The sequence below is a fragment of the Calidris pugnax genome, unplaced genomic scaffold, assembly GCF_001431845.1.
Source record: "Calidris pugnax isolate Ruff unplaced genomic scaffold, ASM143184v1 scaffold44, whole genome shotgun sequence".
Classification (NCBI taxonomy): domain Eukaryota; kingdom Metazoa; phylum Chordata; class Aves; order Charadriiformes; family Scolopacidae; genus Calidris; species Calidris pugnax.
Window position 1 is genome coordinate 14,033,839 of NW_015094506.1, and position 24,237 is coordinate 14,058,075.

At 36.3% G+C, this 24,237-nt stretch overlaps 1 protein-coding gene across 1 annotated transcript in view; it reads right to left on the reverse strand.

Moving 5' to 3' along the window:
• Positions 1–5,443: 5,443 nt before the first annotated feature.
• ALX1 (ALX homeobox 1) overlaps positions 5,444–24,237 on the reverse strand; it is a 19,592-nt gene continuing 798 nt past the window's right edge. Inside the window, exons 2-4 of the mRNA XM_014963511.1 lie at positions 22,162–22,466; positions 18,355–18,483; positions 5,444–6,086 (exon numbers count right to left, since the gene is read on the reverse strand). Of these exons, the coding sequence (XP_014818997.1) occupies positions 5,766–6,086; positions 18,355–18,483; positions 22,162–22,466 (755 nt within the window). The 3' untranslated portion in view covers positions 5,444–5,765. The remainder of the gene's footprint in view (positions 6,087–18,354; positions 18,484–22,161; positions 22,467–24,237) is intronic.

Here is a 24,237-nt window from a genome sequence, read left to right on the forward strand (position 1 = left end):
GCGGCCAGCTGTTAGGTTATAGAGGGTTGCTGTAGTTAGAACTGGGGTATGGAAAAGCACGCATAAAACAGCATCTTGTGTGTTGTCAAGTTCCATTGTATGTCAAGAAGTATGATTTTTGTCCTGATCCTATAACCTACAGTTTTCCAAATGATGTTTTTCGTGCTAAGAACATCATTGTCTTTAACCATTATTAATATCTATACATTGATGTATTTATTAGTCTCGTCTATTACTTATTGCTACAGGAATAATCATTGTTATGAAGGCAGGTAGCATGAGATCATGAGCTGTTGAATGTGAGATCTCACAACAGCCTTTGTACTTTGGAAAGACAGTGGATTTTGAAGACATTTGGGTTTTTTTCATATATTGAAATCTCATGTGTGGATTATATTTGAACAAATAGATTTGGTGAGGAACTATGTAATTTTTATATTGTTATTTAAATAAGAGTAAAAGTAAATGGCAGAAACAGGCAAATATCTCAAATAATTCTTATGTGAGAGTGTTGTGATGTGTTCCTTCATTTTTATGCCATTGTAACAGATTTAATGAGTTTGTGGTGCAAAGGAGAATGGCCATGCTTCAGGAATATAGTAGACTCACTGGTCTGACCATCACTGTGCTTTAACATTCAGCCCTCATGCTGCCTTAAAAATACAGGGGAAGGAAAATGAAATTCATTATTAGAGATGTTTCTCCCCAAAATTACTTTTTAATTTCCCAATATGTTTTTATTGGCAGTGACAGCCATACACTTACCAGCTGTGCCTCTTCAATACTTACTTTTCAGGTTCTTTATATCCCTCCTTAAATTGATACTGTCCTTGCAAATAGAGATAGAGGAGGTGGAAATAAAATAAAATCTTATATTCACAGGCCTTGGTGAGATTTAGGTGGGGGAATTAAGGCAAGAGAGGGCAGGGAGGGCTGCACTGGGTTTAGGTTTCTTTCTTACTCCAGCACTGCACCCCGCCTCTCCTCACAGAAGATTATTCTGTCATTCCCAGTCATCATGCCCCCATATTGACTGCACACTCCTTCTCTCATACCCACACCTCACATTCAGTGCTTGCCCAGCACGGCTTATTTTATGCAATTTAAATTAAAATATGTTTTTTCAACTACCACAACTTTTCATTCTGGATGTTTACTTACAATATTTCATATGATAATTCACCACTGTGTATATATTTCAGCTTCTTCAGGCTATTCAAAAGTGGTATAAAATAAATGGGTACTGAGCTTTGGGTAACTTGAAATGTCTTGCTATCACTCTGATGCCATGCAAATCCTAAAAGATAACTGTAAAGGGATAAAAAGGGTGTATTCTGGACATAAGTGGGCCACTTTTTAATTTTTTAATAAGTGGGCCACTTTGAAAGTGCTGTGAAAAAAAAATCAGTGCCTTGTAACAGAAAGAACTTCCACTGGAAACATTCTGAATTTTAGCAGTAAAAGTGTTTTAAATGAGTTTTAACTCTGATCAGGCTGATATAACTCTGATTTCTAAGGATCTCAGATATTTAGAAATTTATCAATAAAATATTAATTAATCTGTGTCATTTTGAACACACTGTAATACTTTAATCTTCGCCAAAAAAATCATTTACTTCTATGGTGCTGAAGTATCTCAGTATTAAATGTATTTTATTAATTAATTAATATAGTATATTAATTATAATTAATATTATATATAATTAATATAATATATAATTAATAATGTTAATTAATTAATTAATTAATATACATTTTATTAAATGTATATTGGTTATATTTGTTAAATGTTATACTTCAAGGCCTTACCATAAAGTTTAGAGTCAAAATAAAATACCTTTCACATATTGAACTGGAATTTTTCAGCACTTGACAGTGTAAAATATTATGACGGTAAAGAAGTGAAGTTAGAAATACAGTTCTTTTCAGCTTATTCTCAGCAACAAAAGATGCCTTCATTGATATATTCCTTTGATATGTAACACTGCAGATTAAACTGTAGGTAGAAATCAGTTGTGTCAAACTTTTCTGACCATCTTTATGGCAAGGAGACTGTCTGTTAAGTGCAGTGTTGTCCGTCACTCATGTGAGTCTGTGCAAATCTTAAAGAGGACTTTTAATTTTCATAGATACATTTGCATCTGTTCAAAAATTTGTTTCAAATACAGGCTTAGCATTTTAAAATTGTTGATGAATCAATCATAGGAGAAAAATCTGTCCAGCACTATGTCATCACAAATTCTTCACAGTAATAATTACAACTATATTTCACTTTCTCTTTTAACAGGATAGGGACTCTTTGCCCAGAAGTTCTATAAATTTACTTCCCAGCATTGCATGATGATCACATATCTCAAACATTAGTTAAAGTACTTGGCAGGAAGGCTATGTAAATCACCTCCTTTTGTTTTTAGTGCATTTGCCACATGTTGAAGAAGCAGCAAAAAGATTAGTTGCTCGTGCTAAGAAATCATTAAGTGGACAAAATCAAAGCACAAGAACACAAGTTCTGTCAAATGTGGCAGTATAGTCCAGTGGAAAATAAAATAATTTACCTTGAATAAAATCTTGCTCAAATTATTTACATATATTGAAATGCCTTTTTTCTAGACTTTTCTTATAAAAAGAGAACCCTTCAAAGAGCCCTGTTGGCTCTATTTGCACTATTTGTGGAATAAGGAGCTACTCATCTTGGTTAAAAAGTCTGAGTCTGGCCTTAAGCCAGCGTGAGCCAGATTCTGCCATCCTTACCAGAGCTGAATAGTACCTTAAGCTGGGCCTGATTATGAACCGATTACTCATGTTGTGCTGAGCAGCTCTTTGCATGAATGGGGCCATTGTGAATAAACATTTATAAGTGATTCACAATTTGGCCAATGTGAGTAGTCTCACTCACATCAATGCATCTACTCATGGAGTAAAGCACTACTAAATAAAAGTGGCAGAATGTGACCCTGTTGTAGTACTTGACATCTAACACGAAGATACTTTTTCATTAACTAAATGAAACGCTGCAACCAACAGACTATCATTCATTCTTTGAGACGAGGCTGATGCAAGAGCATGACAAGCTTAATGCAGGCCTGCAACTTATCACACCTCAGGTTTAACGAAGGGTTGAATACCTGTTTGCCTAATGCATAAAGTTATGCTAGCAACATCTAACAAATAGTTTCCATTTATAAAACTGAGGATGAAAATTTAATTAGCATTGTATCCCTTTCACTTAATTAAAATCTGCAGGAAGATGACATAGTCTTTTATTTTCCCCTTTGATTTTGGCTTCAAGCATCTAAAGAAGTTATAATGTTTTGAAAATGGATATTTATTCTCCCCAAGCATTCTGTTGCTGCAATAAATTCCCAGGAATTGTTTAATTTTACTCTCGACATAAATAGTCTTGTAAAAATGAACTTCTTTCTGGATTTCACAAGGCCAGGATAGCAAATTCTGCTATCAAAATAAGTAAGTGAAGTGAAAGAGAGGCAACAATAAAAATGTCTTTAAGTTTGCCAGCTAAGCTTTTGTTTCTTTACCCATTAATGACATTTTAATTAACATTATCTGGAAATCAATTTGCAATGTTATAAAAGCTACACCTTAAAAAATGATTATGTTTTAATGGAAAAAAATACTGAAAATACATGTTAGAGCTGGAAACAGTTTGATCTGCTAAAAAAACTCCTTGTATTTCCACCACTTTCATCCTTCTGCATGTAGCAAAAGTTTCTATGTAAAACTAGTCTCTTTACCTGTACTAATAAATTCTTTTTTGCTTTAAATCAAGACTCATTTTACTGCTGTCTAAACAGACCATAAAAAAAAGGAAAAGATAAATTCTAGCCAGAATGCTCTTTCCTAGTTCTTCAGGCCAAAGTTGAAGTTAATATTTAGAAGGAGAATTAAATTAGGAAATCACAAATTGGAGCATACGTATGTGTTAAACTTGGAGTTTATTACTAGTGGCAAAAAGGGTAACCTTTTCAATCAGCTGTGTAAGAATTTGCTATAAAATTCCCATTTTCAACTGATTCTATTGATTTCAAAGTTAAATTTATTTATTCCACTGAATGATTACAGAATGGATCCATCTCCTATACTTGTTTTCAAATTTAGCTTCCTGAGTGGGAACAGAGACAATTTAGGGGTTCCTGTGAGGTTGTTTTTGCGAGTACTGGTAGTTCTGCAATTGCTGTGATGAAATGTGCTTCCCTGATCTTCCCTTCTTCCCCAGTCCGCCCTCCATTCCTAACTAATGGCTGGAGAGAAAAGCAAGAAGGAGCAGGGGGTGCCCAGAGAGTTGTATCCTGTTTTAATCACAGCCATGCAAGTCCTTCTTTATTTCAATTAATTTACTTTGCCTTTATGAACCTGAGAGACTGACTGTTGCTTTCAAAGAGGCTGACATTTCACTCATCTGAAGGAGCTTGGAATGTGACAGGGGAAAGGGAGGAGAAGTAAATCAAAGCAGATAGCAATTCTCCAGATGTAAAGTATTTTTCTTCTCCTCTATTTTTTTTTCCACCAGAAATGTCAGAAAGTCTGCTGACATTTTAATTCCTTTGTGATAGGCTGGGAGCTAAGAGCCAAATCCTACTGCCACTGCAGTCGAAAAGATTTTTTCCTATCGACTTTAAAGGGAGCAAACCAGTCTTAAACTCTGACAAAAAAAGCAACAAACAAACAAAACAAAAAAAAATCCCACAAAATATCAACAAACTATAACTAAAACTAAATGAGCTATGTGCTCTTATAACATCCTGAGAGCAGTTACAGACTGAAACTGGCAAGTCTTGTTCAACTTTTTTCTTTTCAATTTGATTGTAGCATATCAAAAAACAGTAAGACTGACTGGATTGGAAGTAAGACTTTGCTGTTGTTGTGGGTTTGTTCTAAATCTGTATTCTGTTGAAAATGTTGCAGTATTATTCCATGCTCTCTTATAATCACCTAAATTTCAAAATACCCTACCTACAACCTTGAAGATTTCATTTAAACCTAGTTGACTTAAATAATTTCTGCATGTCTTTGAAAATTCTATTAAATACTGTGATCCTGCTTTTAGTGATATGTTTGGGAAAAAATACATCTCATTATCTTTAACAAGAATACACTCAGGTCCATAAAATAAAAAAAGTAACTTCTATTCTCAGTACATTAATTGTGCATCCATATTACTCCAATGAGTGCAACATGCATTTAGCAAAACAACAGAGCTGTCTCAGAGCAGCAGTACAGTGCTGAGAGAGTTAGGTCTACAAATTCCACCTACAACATGAACGATCATATATTTCTTTCTCTGCATAGTATGCTTAGAGGTTTACTTCATGGTTTTAGTATAATAAATTTATTTTCCTTTACAGAATTGTTCCCTTATGAAGTATTCATTTATAAAGCATTAATTTTGTATACAGTACTGCTAAAAAACAATGGAGTAGAAGTATTTTCTTAATAGTTTTATTCTTTTTTGCAGGTCTTATAATCATATTTCATCAACTGGTACAACAAAACATATTTCTATATAAAACCAAAACAAAGAGGGCTTGTTGAGCTTGATGCATGGTAAATCTATTTGATTTATTCTTTTTTTATTGTTAAATATTATATTGCATTTGTTTAAGCAGACATCATGTATATTGTGATTTCTAGCATTCCACACGCAGCAGCTTACTGTTGTGTCCTTTAAATATGGGAAATAAAAATGTTTTCAGTTTGCTATTTGGACGAAAAAAAAAAAAAGGAAATGAAGAAAGGGTAATGCTATATTACATGGCCCAGGAAATATTGGCAGCATGCTCTTTGGCTTTCATGCGTAGAACCGCAATGCTGGAGGACCTCCTTTCAAACTCCGGCTTGGTTTCAAAAGCGTGTCCATTGCTTGCCCCAGAAAGTAAAGAGTCAGTGAAAAAATTATTGAGAGGCATGTGGCTGAACTGATTCTGGTGGTTTGAAAAGCCTGTGTAGCCAGAATCTGTCCGGGGTGAATGTGAATAAGGTGTCATACAGGAGGACGTATCTCGTGGTAGCATGCAGGAAGTAACCACAGAGCCGCTAGCCGCATTCCCTGCCCACAGATTGTTCTGAATCTGGAACATATAAAATGAATAAGATTACATTTAGATAGTTCACCTTTTGTTTTCTGCAATGCTCGGTTTGCTTTACTTAACACACCAATTATTAGTTCTCTTCTAAAACAAGCAATGATTACTTTACTAATTCTCTGAAATCACATTGGATAATACCATGATGACATTACATGAGTCAAAATATCAGATAATTCACTTAAGAGCAAGGGCTGCTGAATCATATTCTTTGCTCTGTTTCCTCTTTGGCTCTATCCTGAGTGTTTACCATTGAACTTCAGGATGCCATCATCCCTGCCAGTCAGTAAAATTAGTGGAAGTACACAAATAACTTCAAAGAAGAGGTGTGAAAAAATGTACAGTACCATAGCTGTTCTCACCATAAAAGGTTTTCCTCATTAGGATTCTGTCTTAGTGTAATGGTAGGAAGAAGTATAAAAGGGTGAACACAACAAACCAGACTTCTCAAGCAACAAAGCCCAACAAGTATTTGCAAAATTAAATACTGAGGCGCATCATTTTTTTAAAACAAATAGATTCATAAAATACAGGCATGGTTGATAATACATCCAAGAGCTTTTCCTAAAGTTGTTTCAAAGATGGTTTTAAGATAAAAATTCTTTTCATGATGTTTTTATATGAAAGTTATACTTGAGGGCATTTCTGTTTCAGCTCTCAGCCTCAACTGGCTGCAGTGTGTGTCCCTGGAAAACGTTGCATGACAAACTAGGAGACAAACTTTGTGGTTACCAGCAATGTCTGCTGAAGATCTGGAGTAACCATGTATTCAAGCTTTGATGTGTAATGCCTTCTATACTTGGCAGTCACTTAAAGCTTCATTCTGAGTCTCAGGGCTTCACTATGTATAGAGGCTATTTATGGATAGGTATTTTTCACTTATTTGTTACTAGATAAACAGACAGAAAGATTTTCAAGGCCTAGCACAAGTCAGTTCCTGTCATTATCTCAGACTGTGCATTCTTTCATTCCTTCTCTATGTTTTCCTCAGTCACTTCTCACTTGCACTCACCATTATACAATATACAGCTTTGTATTTCTTCTCCACTTTTACTTGTATCTCTTTCCTGAATGCTGATTTCTTAAAAAACCAAAAATCTACAAATACCATGTTACAAGACATTTGTAGCCCTCATTCATGGTACAGAACTTCTCAGCCAGTAACTATATCCTTTTCTTTTTGTTTTACTTTGCTAAATTTGTCTTCATTCTAAAAATCTGTTATCTGTTCAGTGTATCATTGCTCTGATGCACTGTGATTGAGCCCACATGTCTTTGTTCTCTGCTGTTGCAGAAATTGCAATTACTCTTTGGTTAGCACTGTAAAGTGAATTCCCACTTCAAACTTAATTTTGCCTTTACATTCCAAATCCATAGACAAAGGATTTTTGGATTTAAGATAAGTAGGTTATCTCTCTGGTCGAGTGATTTTTTTTCTGCCAAATTAAAGGTCAGGGGAAGTAATGAATTATGACAGACACACACATACACACACACACAGAATGAAAACAAGTTTCTAATGCTGAGTTGTTTTTTTCTCATTATCCTATCACTTTGCAACAGCACATACCCACCAAGCCACCAACAAGCTAAAGAGATAAATTATGGTTCACTGAGATCATCTAGCTGAGATCTAGTGCAGATAGCAAGGAGACAGAGTCTACTTTAAAAATTAATGTTTTGAACAGTTGTAATAACAGGGGTCATCAGGAGCTGACTAACTAATTTGGGCTCCTTGGAAATTCCAGCAGCAAAAAAAAAAGAATGAGTAAATGCTTTGTTTTCTGGCAGAAGGCTGGGCAAAAGTCACAGTAGCAACACGTCTCCCCATACTCTTGGTCTGCCCAACTTCTTGTTCACATAGACATGCATACGTATGGGCATACACACACTTCCACACCCACTCACTTGAATACAGCTTGCCTTTACCCACACACACATGCACAGCTAGTTGGGCACACCTCAGGCATCTGTTCCTGCATATCTTAGGCGGTCTGCTGAGAGGTAATGGAGTGAATAAGGTGCCTGGGGAAGGATATCAAGGATTTTTCCTCCTTCTTGTGGGCTTCCTGAGATCTACAGAAGGAAAGAGACTCTAGTGAGAGTTTCAGAACTTTCCAGTTGCTGTCCTTCCTTCCCTTAAGCAATTTTTAGAATACTCTCAAACATCAGACCATGGGAGATCTTCTGCAGCTTGACATGATCCTCAGCTGCCTTATTACTCTTTAATTAGCCACCAGTTTTGACTTATAGTCAGACACACTTTTTATAAACTTCAGAGGACAGGTGGTTTATCTGGGGATTAAAGGACATAGCTTATCTGGACCTATTTGAACCATTGTCTTGCTTACAAAAGTTTGTTGCATTCAACCACACAGAACATTGCCAAAGAGAGCAGTATACATCTGTTATGGTTCAAGATTGAGGGATTCCTGAGTGTCCTGTTGCCTGGAAAGTTTCTCAGATCCTAGCACAAATTTACAGAATATTACAAGAAGGAAACAAGGGATCCCAAAAGAGCTGGGAAGTGTGGTATTTAAGTGAACAGCAACTGGGAAGTCATCCACTAAGACTCATAATGCTTACTGCGTTCTAAGACTTAATGAGTTTGGAGCCACATAGCATGTGATTAGGGAACAGAGGAGTAGTAAAGAAGATAACAACTGAAAGCCTATAAGATCTGGAAAATATCTTCACTTTGCTTGAAAGCCCAAGTTGTACACATTCTATCTCAACCATGAACTTGGAAAATTGGAAACAGTCATCCATACAAAAATCACTGGGAGGCAGGGTGGGCAGAAGAAGGGGTGTGGTGGTGGTGTTCAGAAACACTAGAAACTTCTAATTGTACTTTATTGTATTTCATGGTTAGGTATACATTTCCTGCAGCAGCAACTGTTGGGGTTTTCTTTCCCTTTCTTCCTACAAAACAAGTCACCTATTCCTATTTCCATGCTGTTCCACTTCAGCTTGTTTTGTTGGTACAACTCTACTGAATTGAAACGGGGAGATGGTAAAGTTAAAAAAAAATCCAGAAAAAATTACGTATGTATTTCAAACAAATGCACACAAACCCCTGTTCTTTTTGATGATATTTCCAAGCCAAATGGTTACTCTCAGGATCTTCACAACAAAATGGATTGCACAGGAAGAGACTAAGTTCATCTATACAGCTTCTAACACAGAAGCTAATTCTGAAGGAGCTCATCATCCCCAAAGCTAACTTACACACAACAAAGTCTCATTTATCTGGCTTTCTAAGATGTCTTTCTTAGAAACACTATGCCAAATGCTACAGTCACCAGGGCTGCAGAGATATAATTATGGTAAGAATTCTCAAAAAACCTCTGTTTAAATAGGAACGTGCATGAGTTTGCCTTTAATACAGTTGTGATGAGAAGACTTCAAAAGGTTCAGAGGCTCAGTTTGAAAGTGCCCAATAACCTATGTGGTCTGGAGGTATCACCGAATCACTCTTTCCTTTCATATTTCTAGTAGCTTGGTTTGCAGTAAACTAAGTTTAGTACCACCAATTTTGCTGATATTTTTATCTTGGACAAAAGTCTTTCAATTTAGCTTCAGTGCGATTACACAGGTGTAAATGAAAAAAGAATTCAGCTGCAAATCCTAAAATGTACCAATGTCTTGTTAAAGAAATATGTGAACAAGCTATTCATTCCTAAAGCTTTCAAGGGGTGCCCTGGGTTTCTTCCTTAGAAGAAGGAATCCAGATTAGGAAACTTAATTTCAGAAATGCCACAAGATGCTAGGAAAGCATTACATCTTCTCTTATGAGACATTTATAGTTTACAAAAGAATAATTCAGTCATATCAATTTTCTGTTCATTTTAGTTGGTTGGGTGACTTCATTTTTGATACTAGATTTTCATTTCTTAGTAAGGATTTATAATATAAATATCTTATAGTGAAATTCAGGTGCTGAAAGTATGTCTGCATTAAAAATAAATACAGTAATGTTTTACAATAAGTCAAAATTATCAGACCTTCTTCTGGTATGTTGGAAGGAAAAGGGACATTATGTACATGAATTTAAAGAAAATATTTTTCCTCTTAAAGTCTTGTGTGATCCACGAACTATATAAAAGCCAATTCAGAGACTGTGAATGAGGCTATACATACAGCACATCTCTGGTTTCTGTTAACATCACAAACAACTTGAGCTTTGCTCTTGTGGTTACCATGAAATTACCAGAGCCCTTCAATATATTTACCTACTGTATGTTTTATACACACATACATACACACCCTTCCCAGTACACAAAAAAAAAAAAAAAAGAAAAAGAGCAGGATTTCATAGCTGTGACAAAAACACAATTGGAGAGTTATGGTTGTTAACATGGCTATGATATCATTTCCTAAGCATATGACCTTCTGCTTGACACTACTGAGGAAAATTAGCTGAGGTAATTGGTCATCCCCCTTTGTGTCATTGCTTTTTTTTTCTGTTAAAATTTCAAGCTCCTGGACCTTCATCCTTCTTACACAGTACCTGGAGAAATCATATAAATTCAAAGCTCCAAATTTTCTGGGGGTTGTACTGTCACTTCACCAGTTTTGGTTCTCCCATCACCAAAAGTCTTGTCTCTCTATTTGAGTCACCTGCTTATCCAGACTGGAGTTTATTTCTAACAGACACGCATATAAGCACACACAGCTTCTATTTGAATGGACGTGTGTTTTAGTGCTTCGCATGGGAAACAAAATGTTAACCTCTGTTAAGATCTCTAGATATGAAGTAATAAGTTATTATTGTTGTTATTATATTACATACTAAATGTTATGTTATCCTGCATTACATTATGTTAGAGTTATGGTTATGTTGGAAGGGACCATAACCCCCCTGCCAAGGACAGGGGCACCTCCCACTAAACCAGGTTGCTCAAAGTCCCATCCAACCGGGCCTTGAACACTTCCAGGGATGGGGCACCCACAACTTCTCTGGGCAACCTGTTCCAGTGTCTCATCACCCTCACAGTAAAGAATTCCTTCCTAAAATCTAATCTAAATCTCCCCTCTTTCAGTTTAATACTGTTACCCCTCATCCTATCACTACATTCCCTGATAAAGAGTTCCTCCTCGTTCTTTCCTGTAGGTACTGGAATTATATCTAATTATAATTACTCTAATAATTAGAAACTCTGTTTTCAAGATGTTCCTGGGCATTACAAGGGAGACAACAGTGGCACTAACTGAACAGTTAAGAATTTACTTGATAATAGAAAACACATGAATGTCAAAGAGATTGATTTGCTAAATTTTTGTCACTCCTCTCTTTGAGTGAAGCAACAATCCTTGCAGTGCCAGAAAACATGAAACCTGCACTTGCACAGGGAGCTACTTTAGGCAGATTAAATGCAATAGCTGTTAAACTGCTCAGAACTGCTGGTTTACAACTCATGATCCATAGGCTGTCCCTAGTCCATCAGCACAATTAATTTGGTCTGTCACTTGCCACAGTATTTTTTTTTCTGGGGGCCTCTCAAGAACATCCAAAGTATGGGCAGAAATTTCTCTGTACTTCCCGAGTTTTCACAGTCATAGATTCTCAGCGTAATTTAAACTGAAGATCTCTGGCATTATTATTCCAAACCCTTGCTCACAGCTAACTTTGATTTTAGATCAAATTATTCAGGCCCTACCCAGTCAAGTTTTGAGTAGCTCCAGCTACAGGGTCTCAATAACTTCTAAAAGCAACTTGTTCCAAGGCTTTACCGCTCTCATTGTACTTTTTCCTTTATATCTAGACAGAATACTTCTTGGTGTAATTTGTGATATTTTACTGAACACACATGTGAAGATCATCTGTACTGTACTGGGTTCAGGTACATATGAGAGAGCTGCAGCACACCATTTTCAGATTTGTCCATAAAATGCAAGTTGGCCCTTGGTAGTGAGAGGCTTAATGCTACAGCTCTAAAATATGTGATAGACCCATTTAGTCCACTTTTAGGCCTTCCAAACAGTGAACAAAATAAAAATCTCCTAATTTGATTCCATGTTTAACAAGTTTGCTAAGGTGCAAAACAGTGCAGGATTTGAAAAATCATCAAGCTTTCATTCTTGTATGGTATGTTTTGCAGATAAGCTGTAACTTCTCCCTACTGCAATCTCAGAGCCAGTGGCAATAAGAATTATTTATATTACATGTCTATGATACAGTTAAAGACAAAAATTCACGCTTTGAAAAATACTATTATTATTTTTTTATCTCAGAAAAAATGGGTTTTCCTTATATTTAAGCCCCATCTTAAGCCACTCACAAGCTTAAAGAAATATGTTTCACCACAAAAAAATAATAAAGCAACAAACCAAATGCTGAGACTGTGAGGAGGACCACATACAGTGATGGTTTAGAACCAAGACAAAATAAAAGCACAGTGCACAAAGTACTTTGTGCGGAACAGACACCACCCAAAAAGATTAGAAGTGTTACTCTTGTTGGAAGATCAGCCACAGCAGTGCAACAGTCAGCACATATGCAGTAAGCAACATACCATGCAGGTGGTGGCCCAGCCTGAGCTGCGTGCTGTCACAGCTAGACAGCGTAAGTATATGATAAAACTTCTTTGAAGCTAACTCAGATATGTCTACCACATCTACTCCTACTTAATCAGTGTATCCATAGGTTTAATGAACTATTGTGATTAAGTGTCATTTATATGTCTAATACAGTTAAAAGAATTTTTAAGTCATATAACATGTGGTGTCTAATATATGCCATATGAAAAATTTAATTGGAGCATGTAACTTTGATTATTGTTAATGAGAATTACCCATATGTACTAGGGTTAGAACAGAACAGTAATGATGATCCAAGGACTTAGTACATAACACATGTATACTGATACCACTTCTACACTCTTTGATTGCCAAAACAAATCATGTGATGCCATGCTGTTCAACAGATTTAGTTTGATTTATCAGTCTGGTGGATGGAATGTAAACTTCAGCCTCTTCCTTCTTCTATTTTTGATATTTAAACATTCTCCCTTCTTTCTACACCTTCTATATCACTCCAGTTCCCATACCTTTGAAATGCTTTTGTCTCTTCAGGATTCCCAGCTGCACTAGGCTGGGCTTTTCCAAAAAAAAAAAAAAAAAAAAATTCAATTCAGTCCTATCCAAGTTCTTGCCTTCATTTTCAAGTAAAAAAGAGAGGCAAACAATACATTTCACACATACGAGAGAAAGTATGATGGTGTAACAAGATAAACCCTTTCCCATGGCAGGGGAGTTGGTACTCGATGATCTTTGAGGTCACTTCCAACTCTAACCATTCTATGATTCTATGAAAAGAGCTTAAAAGAACAATGACAACAAATGTACTAAACTCAAAGAACAAGCAATAACAAAATATGCAAAGTGTGGAAAGAGACTACATGGGAGAGGAACATTGCCCCTTATACCTGCTTTTCAAAGATATGATTTAATGTTTAATTACATACTGACGCACTTACACTTATAAAGGTGACATCTTTATAAATTTAACTCACACAGGGAAAGCTACATATCTATATGATAATAGGGTAGGCTTTTGATCAAATTTCACTCTTGTGTGTAAATAAGGAAAGGATAAAAATGATAGTTTCTCTCAGATTTTTTGTTCCCTTGATACTTCTAATGCTTAAATATTAAATCTGACAATTTTAAGCACCTTTTGTCACATTAGCTTTCTCACTAGACATAGGAAAGTAAAAGTAGTCAAGTAAAGGTCAATAAAGTAAGAGAAGAGCAAGGCTAAGCAGCCTTCTTATTGTTCCTCTCCCAACATAATACACAGATCCATCAAAGATAACTATAGGTGTCTGCAGCTGAACCATGCATCAGAAAGAAAAACACATTTTTAGAGATTGTTTCACCTTTTTTATAACTTGTATTTTAGGAAGAGAGAATTTTATTAACCAGATTTTCACCAACTTTAAAGGGAACCCATCCCTGGCATAAAAATCCCTGTGATTAAGTTTCCTAAACACAAGTGTCTAATAACTTATCTGACCACCAACTGCCTTCTCTGAAGGGTGCATGCTTCTTTTAAGTCCTGTTCATCAGCACTGTAACAGGGTCTCAGATATCCCAAGACATCTTAATTAGCATTATATTTAGGTGGCCATATAGAGTATGCTCATTTACTCAGGTGAGTTGAAGTAAAGGTTGCCGTGAAGTGAATCTACATGCCTTTCCTCACTCATGTTAGGATGCTGCCTCTTAGCTTTCATATCATCAGCAGAATATCTCTGGCTAATGAGACTCAGAGTGTCTGAGATACGAGTTTTAACCAGTAATTTGTTTTCTGAGTGCACTTAAGATGACAGACCACAACGTGTTGCATCTGCAAGAGAGAAACTTTCAGCTTAAATACTGAAACTAAAGAAACTGAAACCTTTTACTAACATAAATGAAAAGTACTGTATATAACATTTGCTTAGAAAAAAATCTGATTTTTTAGCATAATGTTGTCTAAAGTTAAATATTTCATCTGAATGAAAACTTAACAACTCTGTGGTATTTTTCATGTTAAAACCTAGGAAAAACATGTGAATAACAGATGATTATCCTGGAATATTTTACTAACTGTCCTCCTCTGTAATCCAGGTGTTGCCAGTATAATTAGTGGAAGACCTATGCATGCAGAATTTGGACAGTTTAGGAGATACTTAATTTCTTTGCAGCCAGCTGAGCAACTATTTTGCACAAAAAAAATACACCTGAAGTAAATATACTATAAAAACAATTAACATTAGACTGAATTAACAAAGCAAGCAATGATGGTCTAGAAAAAAGAAAAAAAAATTCTAAATTGTTAATTGCTGTTTTGAAGATAAAGATGTGTAATTTAATAGCAAAATGAGGACAAATTATAGAAATGGGGGTTGGACTAGACCTCCAACAGGTCCCTTCCAACCTCAACCATCCTCTGATTTAGAGCCAACCTTCTATCTGAAGTAAGTTGAAAAGATTATTTCCACACAGGAAAACATTTCAGGTTTACATTGCCACACAAAACTAAACAGCATCATGTTCTTAATTTGTGCCTGATGAGATATCTGGTGAAGAGACTAAGCAGGGGTCTCCATACCCTCTGTTGACTGCAAAAGGGACTGATGTTCCTGCTGGAATGCAAGCGGGATGTCTGTTTTGGGAACATATCCGTAGTGGGACTCAAAACAGAAATCTTCAAACTGTAAATTCATATAATTCACACCAGAAATTCACATTTGTTCCTGTTTCTTCTGCCACACAGCAGTAAATATCTCAGCTTTATTTTATCCCTTTTCAACATCATCCTATATTTTTTTGCCAGCAACAGAGAGTCTGTTTTCCCCCATGTTAACAAAGGCATCATAAACAAGCTCTAGTGAACTGTGTTCCACAAGCCCCAAGAAAAACTAGTTATTCAAAAGTATGGCAAAGCCTGTCTAATATTTAGTGATGTCAATGTCACAATAAAAGTGTTTGTATACAGGAAAAAAAAAAAGAAGGAAAATCAGAGATGGAAAAAAAAAAAAAGACGGAAAAAAAGAAAAAAAATTTAAAATAAAAATTAAAAAAATAAGGATATGTAATTTCTTTTCTTGCATTATCTGTACTGAAATAATGGAATTGTTCTGAGAAATTAATCTGTAACACTAAAACCAAACATGCAGATCACAATTTTAAATATATTTCTTTCTGTTTGAACTGTAGGATAGATCAAGGTGTTTATAGCAAGTCATGTACTGTATATTTATTTTCCATAAGTGAGGCACTTCTAAATGGATATCTAGTTCAAAAGATTTGCATGTAGTGATGTTAGCGGTCATTGTGTTTTTAATACGGATTTTCATCGCCTCAAAGATTGTCACTGGAAATAGTATATATATGATACACACATGGTTTTAATGAAAATGGAGATTTAAGAATATGAAACTATGAAGAATTACCACCAGGTTAGGAAGAACGTGAACTTGCATTGACTGTTCTGTGATAATTGCCTGGATACAGATAATAGTCCAGTATGCAGCAAAGTAGCCACTTTCTTCACTGAGGAGCAAGATACCTTGCTTTTATCATGTAGCCAAGCTATGTATGCAAGCACTCAGCTGAAGTAACCAATGTAGAGTGGTCTCACACCTTCATTCAGCTCTTTGTTCCTGTTCATGAAGTACCCTACAGTACAGCACAACACAGCTTTCTCATGCAGGTGACCAGACTCCATTACGTGTTTGTGACGGCCTGTCTACCAGCAGTGTGTTAGTCTGTGGTTGTAGATGAGTACTACACATTTATGTTTATGAATGAGTATACATGCTATATTTCTACACATTTTAGAGATGCTTTATTTAAGATTATGGAACCAACATTTCCATTTCAACCTCCTGGTTTTGAGAACTTATAAATTAATGATAGAATGCTTTGCCAGGCTGAAACTTAGTTGCATCATCAGCGTAGGAAAGATGTTTTTTAACACATCTGTTAATAAAAATGTAGTTAATTCATTCATCCTTTTAACAATCTGAAACTACAGTATAGATATTTCATTCAAAAGTGTTTCTTTTTTAAAAACATTAATTTTAGGACAACTATTTGAAGTGTTTACCAATGGCTTACATTATTCCATTTCCTTATGCTAATGAAACTTCTGTTAATTGGGAATATTTGTAGATTAAGTTCTACTAAAACTATAAGATGAGCTTGGAGACACTAAATTTAGTCTAGTGAACTGAGTACAAAGCCCAAAGCTTAAGTACTATTCCTTGTATCATCTGTTGTGATGCTATAGATGAGTCAGAAAGGCCTTCAAAAATACTTGTACACCTTGAGTGAGGTCTGTGAGTGACCAAGCATCTATGTTTCTGTGAATCTGCCTAGGAGTGCTTAAGGTCTTTTTGCACACCTCCACCTAGATAGGTCTCAAACACATATTGTGTCCTCCCTCTTAAACACAGTGTATCATTCAGTGGTTTCTGCTGTAATTTGGGCTAATGCACTGTTACGTTCTAAAATAAAAACCAGGAGACTGGTAAATGTCACCAGCAGTGAAATGGTTGTGTGGATGTTCTGAGCTGCTGGAACACAAACCAGCTCTGGCCCTGGCACCAAGCTTAGTAACATGCAACCTCGTCAGAGCTAAAGCACTTTAAACTGGGTAGATGACACATGGGCCGAAGGCCTCTGGCTCAAAGCTAACCACGTTCAGCCAATGTAGAGCACGACCAAAGCAAGCCCACATAGAATACAAATAATTTCCTGAGGCTGGCAGAGACCCTGCTACCTAATGACCTAGAAGAGCACTAGGACACGAACAGTGGAAGGACTCCACCACAAGGACCGATACAACACTTTTGCTTTGTATGGTGCTTTTTTTTCTTTTTAATTATGTGGTAAAAGTAATGGGAAGCTAGAGACATGAAAAACAATGGCTTCAGAATAAAAGTATTCAATGTACTAAAACAAGCAAGCAGAAAAACAATAGCAGAGAGTGAGGCAAGGCAATAAACCAAAGGACTGGAGAAGAGAAACAGAAGATTCTGATCTTATTACACAGTAATACCTTACTTTATACTAATGGAGAACTGAAAAAGGAAAAAAAAAAACCAAAACCCAAATTACTACTGCCTGAGAGTGCTCCTGCTTCCCTCTCCCAGCCATATACAATCAATTCTGATTCTATGTGGCCATAATATGGTTTCATGTTACTAGAAGACTTGCTGTATTCAATGATCTATTGAGGTCAATAAAGTGTGCATGTTTAACACATCAGAAGGAAGTTGCCTAGAGATCACATAGTTTATGCCACACCTTACCAAGGTATACAAGACCAGAGTTGTTAAGGCAGTTGTACCTATGAACATAAATATCTTAGAAGTGACATTCTAACCTTACCGTATAAAAATACATCATTCCTGTCAATCTGAATGAGCCTACACTTCATCCAGAATTTTTGTATGGACCTAGAAGTGATTCAAATCCCCACAGAATTTTATGTGCAGAAAAGACTTCACTGCACAGCCATTGTCAGTACATAACTTACGCAAAACTCTGCAGCTCCTAAGACTGTTGTTTAAAAAATACTTGTATTTTAAGCATTAATTATACATATTGGAAGTCGAAAATGTTGTTCACAGCGGCAGGTCCTGTCGACACGTCTAAAGAACACTGAAAGCTAAATGCAGGAAAGTCTTCATGCACTTCTGTGCACATGAGTGCCTAAGGACAGAAGAGAAGGCAAAGTACTATGTGGTCTTTACCGTACCTGAGGGTAGCTGTCAGTCCTTGGAAGAACAGATATATCATAAGTGGCAGCAAAATGGCTCTTAGCTTGCTGGATTTGACCATAGCGTTCTCTTTTCCTCCATTTTGCTCTTCGATTCTGGAACCAAACCTATGGTAAATGATGAAACAGTCATCAAGGTAAACCTAATTACATAGTGAACAAAGAGTCTTAGGAAAAAGCCAAGACATTTTGGACAGTAGCTTTGAAAATTTCTGTTTATCTTTGAAAGGGATGTTCTCCACCTCTGGATGAATTTCTTGCAATTTCAATATTCTCAGTGTCAGGCCTGCTTAAGTTATTTCTGACTGATTTAAAGGTATATGATATTTCCTTTCTAGAGCCACAAAAAAAAAAAAAATGGCAGAGGAGAGATCAGAAATATCAGTCCATCAGGCAGTGCCGATTTTGACAGAGTTCTGTTCTATAGAGGAAAATTACCAAGTAACAGCAAGTCAAATTGTAAATAAACTTTCTCTGAATTGTATATGCCCACTGACTTAATATGACTACCTATGATCTGCCTCCTAGAAGTATATGTAATCTTTGTCAAGTGCCCTAATGAAAGGGCAGGAAAAGCTGGCACCAGGACAGTAGTCAGTGCTGCAGAAAAAGTTTTTACAAGCAAGGCTAATAGAGCAGGAAGATAATACAAAATCAGGAGATCACAGACAGTCTTAAAACTATTGCGACATTTTTTCACATTTGTGTTAGGAAAATCTGTGTTTCTGACAATGGAAAAATAAAGAATAGCACTTTACAATTAGACTCTGAAATAATTTAGATCTGACAAAATGCCGTCTTGTCAACTAAAGGTTATTTTTTATGCTTCAATAACCTTTGGACTATTCTGTAATATTTTGAGTGTCGGGTGTTATGTCAAAACCTATTATATGCATACTTCTTGCTGTGACTGATTTCTGTCATTGTCCTGTGGTCTTCAAAAAAAAAAAAAATTCAAACAGTTTAGTTTGGACTAGCTAAGACTTATCCTGGTGAATTAAAGGAATTGCTAAGAATGTAACTGTTCATTTATAAAAGTAATATTATCCAACTAAGTCTTTATTGTTCAGCCATGAGCAAACTCATTCCAATTCTTTTTAAATAAGTCACACCGCTAACAGAACCATTATTTTTTTATGGAAACAATGCCATTGGTTATTCTTCCTGCTAAATAGATCGTGAATCTGTTTGGATAGATACATACATTAATAAATTTTTTTAATAAAGACACTGCCTATGAATCTCATTTTGAGGGATATTTTCAGATCCCTGATAGTGGGATATTTAAAATAACACTGTTTGCTTTATAATTCAGGTTTTGCCTTGATCTTTGGAGAACTCAGCTGTCCTTTGATGCTGCTTCAGAAACCAGAGCACAATTTTGCTCATTTTAATTTCCACAAACTTGTTGCAAATTTAGTATGTACAATCTTTTAAAATTTACTTGGCAATCAAAACAAGGCCCACGCACATAAATGCTAAGTATATATTCTTAGGGAGCTTGCTGGTAAATTTATATTATTTATGATGCCTGAGGCTCAGCAAAAAGAAAAGAAAAAGAAAAAAAATATTCTGCTCTCTCCACAGGAGGCATCAAGAACACGCTAAGGGAATTTAGTAATGAGGCTCTTTCATTGAAAAAAGACCTTGACAATCTCCTTAAAATGGGTGCCAATTACTTCACTGACATGCAGCAGGAAAGAAAACAACTTAGATAAATTAGGTTCAGGTTGGCTCTCTCTGCATGTATGCAGGACAAATATTAAATTGGATCTTGATGAAATGGCGGTGAAGGGAAATGTGGGTAAGGTATCCAGCTGATCACTCTGCTAAACTAAATCAAACAATTTGCTTGAATTTATAGTAACTGAATGAGAAAAAAAACACACATTTTTTCCCTTTGACAATCCCCCAAAATGTTTCTGTTTACATCACTTTACTAGAAACTGTCTCTTGGCAGAGATAAAGTAACCATTTGCCTCCACAAAGCAATGTAAAAATCTGCTGCTTGTTATCCTTGCATTGCCAGATGCTTGCCTCTAATGATGTAAGGCCTCTTAAATTGCTTAATCTTGTGATGGAATACTGTTGCTACTCTGGATAAAAATGATCACCATTTCCCTTCATATTTAGCATGTGAGAAATGCAAAGACTGGTTATCTTTTAAGAAAGGGGAGAACATGCTTAAATAAAATAGAAATAGCTATTCTTTGAAAGTCTGGTGAAGACATATGTTTTCACATTTATTCTCTTATTTTTAGTATTTTTACCATATGAAGCTTCCAACACTTAGAAAAAAAAGTGACAAAAAGTCAGTTGACACATTTTAGCCCTATTCCCCCCTTCCTGTTCTGAATATTGATCTGTTCTTGGAATGGTTCTCATTATTCCGGAATTACGATATTGGAAGAATGGTATTTTAACGTTGTGAAAGCTTTTTCTTTAAGTCAAGACTGAAACCTAATGAGTGGAAGTCACACTTAGAAAAATGCAACAAATTCAACAGGAGAGCGATTGCACAGAGCCTGAAGAGTTAAAAGCCACTGAACTAAATTCCATCAGCATCACTGATATTGTATCAATGTAACTGGGACATGATTTTGGGCTCTATTTTCTGATGACAACAGTGAATATGCTGTCTGGTTGAATAGACATGAGAAAAACACTTCTTTATAAAATTAATTAGCTGAGTTCGTTTCTGAAAATGTTCCTGGTTTAATTTCAGTTGTATGCATGTGCACTGACGTCTCTTTCTTCATATGCATGTGTGAGTATGTGTTTAATTACAAGTTGTGAAGTTGTTATCATATTCAAGTCACTAAATTAAAAAAATTAATCCCAGTCTGTAAGAATCAACAGGACTGCTATTCTCTAAATTGAAATTATAAGCATTACCAGGGTGGGGAAGATCTCTAAAAATAGGATAAACTCACAAAATGCAGCTCACACCCTTTTCTAAGGGAAGACGTCTGAATGGGGGAAGGGCTGCATTTCCTGGATATTTAGCTTCTTTTCTCACCATTACACGTCCAAAGCCATAAATATTGTTGAGATTACTGCTTGAGCACATACTGAATGAATCAACTTCATATGCAGTTAAGATCTCAAATACTGCGCTATGTGGTCAACAGTATGTTTCATTCCAAAAATTAGAATAACATTATCCATTTGTTATGCAAGTTTAAAAACCAGTAAACGTACTCCCCAATTTTGTGATTTTTAAGCTCATTCTGTACAATAGAGGTGAAAGAATTATGTCCTTGCTCTGTACAGACACTAACACACACACATATATACATATACACATCTATGTACGTGCAGCTTCACTGCATACTCTTAGGATCTAAACAAGGAATTTTCTTACTTTTTAGATTGTACTTTTCATGCCGTAACACACAGAGAATGCTCTGTGGCCGAGTTCTGCATCATCATCAGTCTGAAGTACATGCAACAGATCTCTTTAAAGGGATCTTTAAACGTAACACTTCGTGTATTCACTGCCCGGAATTCTGACAGTAAAACAGGACTAACAGACATCAAGATTGCTTTACTACTGATGTTGTTTTTTCATCCTTTAAACAAGTTTCTAGAACAACACCACAAGCCATTTAAAAACATAACAAGCAATTTTAGTACTGCAGTGTAGCAGCTCAGATCCATAAAGAAATAAAGCAAAACGAGCTATTTACTTTAGCTTTATGGACTTTTGTACAATCCCCAGGGGTGTCGTTCACCAGTTCCTACAATGCACAACTTGTCATGGAAATGTTGAAGTTTGGTTCCTACCTGGACTCTGGCCTCAGTGAGCTCTGTTCTCAGAGCCAGCTGTTCTCTTACATAGACATCAGGGTAGTGAGTTTTCTGGAATACTTTCTCCAATTCCTCCAGCTGCAAACTGGTGAAAGTTGTTCTGTGTCTCCTCTTCTTGCTGCTGGAGACATTGCTGTCACACTTATCACCGAGTTCATCCAGTTCCCCTTTCTCCTGCATCCCCTTCACTGGGGACATCCTGAGGTTGCTGCAATTGTCCATGGGCCTGCTCAGCTCCGTGTGAAGAGGCTGTCCTTCCACTTTAGTAATCCCATAGTTCACTGTACACAAAGTGGGGGAGGGAAATAACTGGTTAAATGCGGGGGGACTAAACTCAAGGCTTCCTATAAAGCAGTTTCACAAGGAACCAGAGTCAATGTGACTGCATAAAGAGAGATCGTGGAAGAGGAATTTGTAATACTAATCACAAACAGAGTAAAAGTACTATATCACACAGAATTTTAACTAAGAATTCTATCTGGAAATATAATCTAATTTTTTTCAGTTTAAGGAGACTGCATAAGAGAACTTGAATACTTTCACTCTGCCACTAAAGTAGTTAATAATCCATGAAATCAGCTTCAACTAGAGCTGCACAGATAAGGAATTTTAGCCCAAAACAGATTTTCGTAGAAGATAAGCAGTATAACGCTATTGACAAACATGCCTTTAAACTTGGAAGCAGATGTAAAAATCTCTATTTCTAAGAAAATACAAAATAACTGTAAACTAAACTAAATAGCTGTGAACTGGCAAATCAAGAAGCAAATGAAACCGAAAATTAACTTCACTTTACAAACTCAATAGATTCCATATACCTTCTCTTGGATTTGTAAAGTGGAATTGTTTCCAATTAAGTTTGTTATGGTTACAAAATACAGAGAGTTTCTGCAAAATGTTAACTTATTAAAAGAGATCGTTTCATATATTTTGTATAAGGATTGCAGGAACTATTTGTCTTTAGGTAAAATCTGAGTGGTAGAGATAAGAAATATTCCTCTGTAGTTTCTTAATAACAAATTAAAACATTTCCTATTTTTTTTCTATTTTTATTTATCTCACATTACTAAAAAAAGTCGTGCGATACGTTACAGGATTTTTTTTTTGTCTGGGAAACAGGCAAAAAAAATTTAAAACTATATTGAAATTAAAAACTGCAAAGATAGCATGTAACATACGATAAGACACTTGCTCTGGGTTTTTCTCACAATCTCGGTAATTTCTTTCAGTCCGATCTTATTTTTTCCAAACACAATTAGATACTTACCATCAATACATACATAGATAGGAAATGCCCCGAAGCCCCCAAGGCACACATTAAATCAGCTAATTAAGAAAAACTTCAATGTATAAATCAATTTTCAGTTGTTTTTTTTTTTTTTTTTTTAGTTGCACTTGCAGAAATCTAACTACTTCTTACAAACTGTTTCATACAAAAAAGGACCTTCTCAAAAAAAAATACTTCAATACCTATATGAAGTCAAAAAAATGTAAAACATTGTTAGTCTCGCTATTGCAGCTGATCTTAACCATATTTTCCGATTCTGCTAGGAAGAGATTTTTTTTAATTGATTTTCTACACATGATTGTAACGTCCAGGTCCGATTGGTCCTGGAGGAGCTCGGAATGGATCCCTGGGTACGATTAAGACGCGTTTACGATGCGTCGGGATAACGGGAAAAGTTTTAATGTCTCAAATAATCCCCATTCTCCTCACCTACCAGCTAGGAAAGAAAAAATACAAATATTTAACACGGGTGTTTGAATCACCGAAGCCTCTCTCGGTCGGTGTGAGGAATCACTGTTGCGCGTTATTCGGTAACGCGGCAGAAGAGAGACCCCGCTGTCCTCTCCGGGCGTTATTTGGAAGAACCGAAGGCGCCCAAGGGACCTTCCGTTCCCCCCGTCTAACGGTACCTGCCCGGCCCAGCCCGCTCCGTCCCCGCCGCTGCCACCGACCCCCGGGGCTGCCTTTCCGCGGAGCTCGCAGCGGGCGCGGGGGACGCCGCTCGGCGGACCCGACCCCCGGCGCCGCGGGGAGCGGGACGGGGC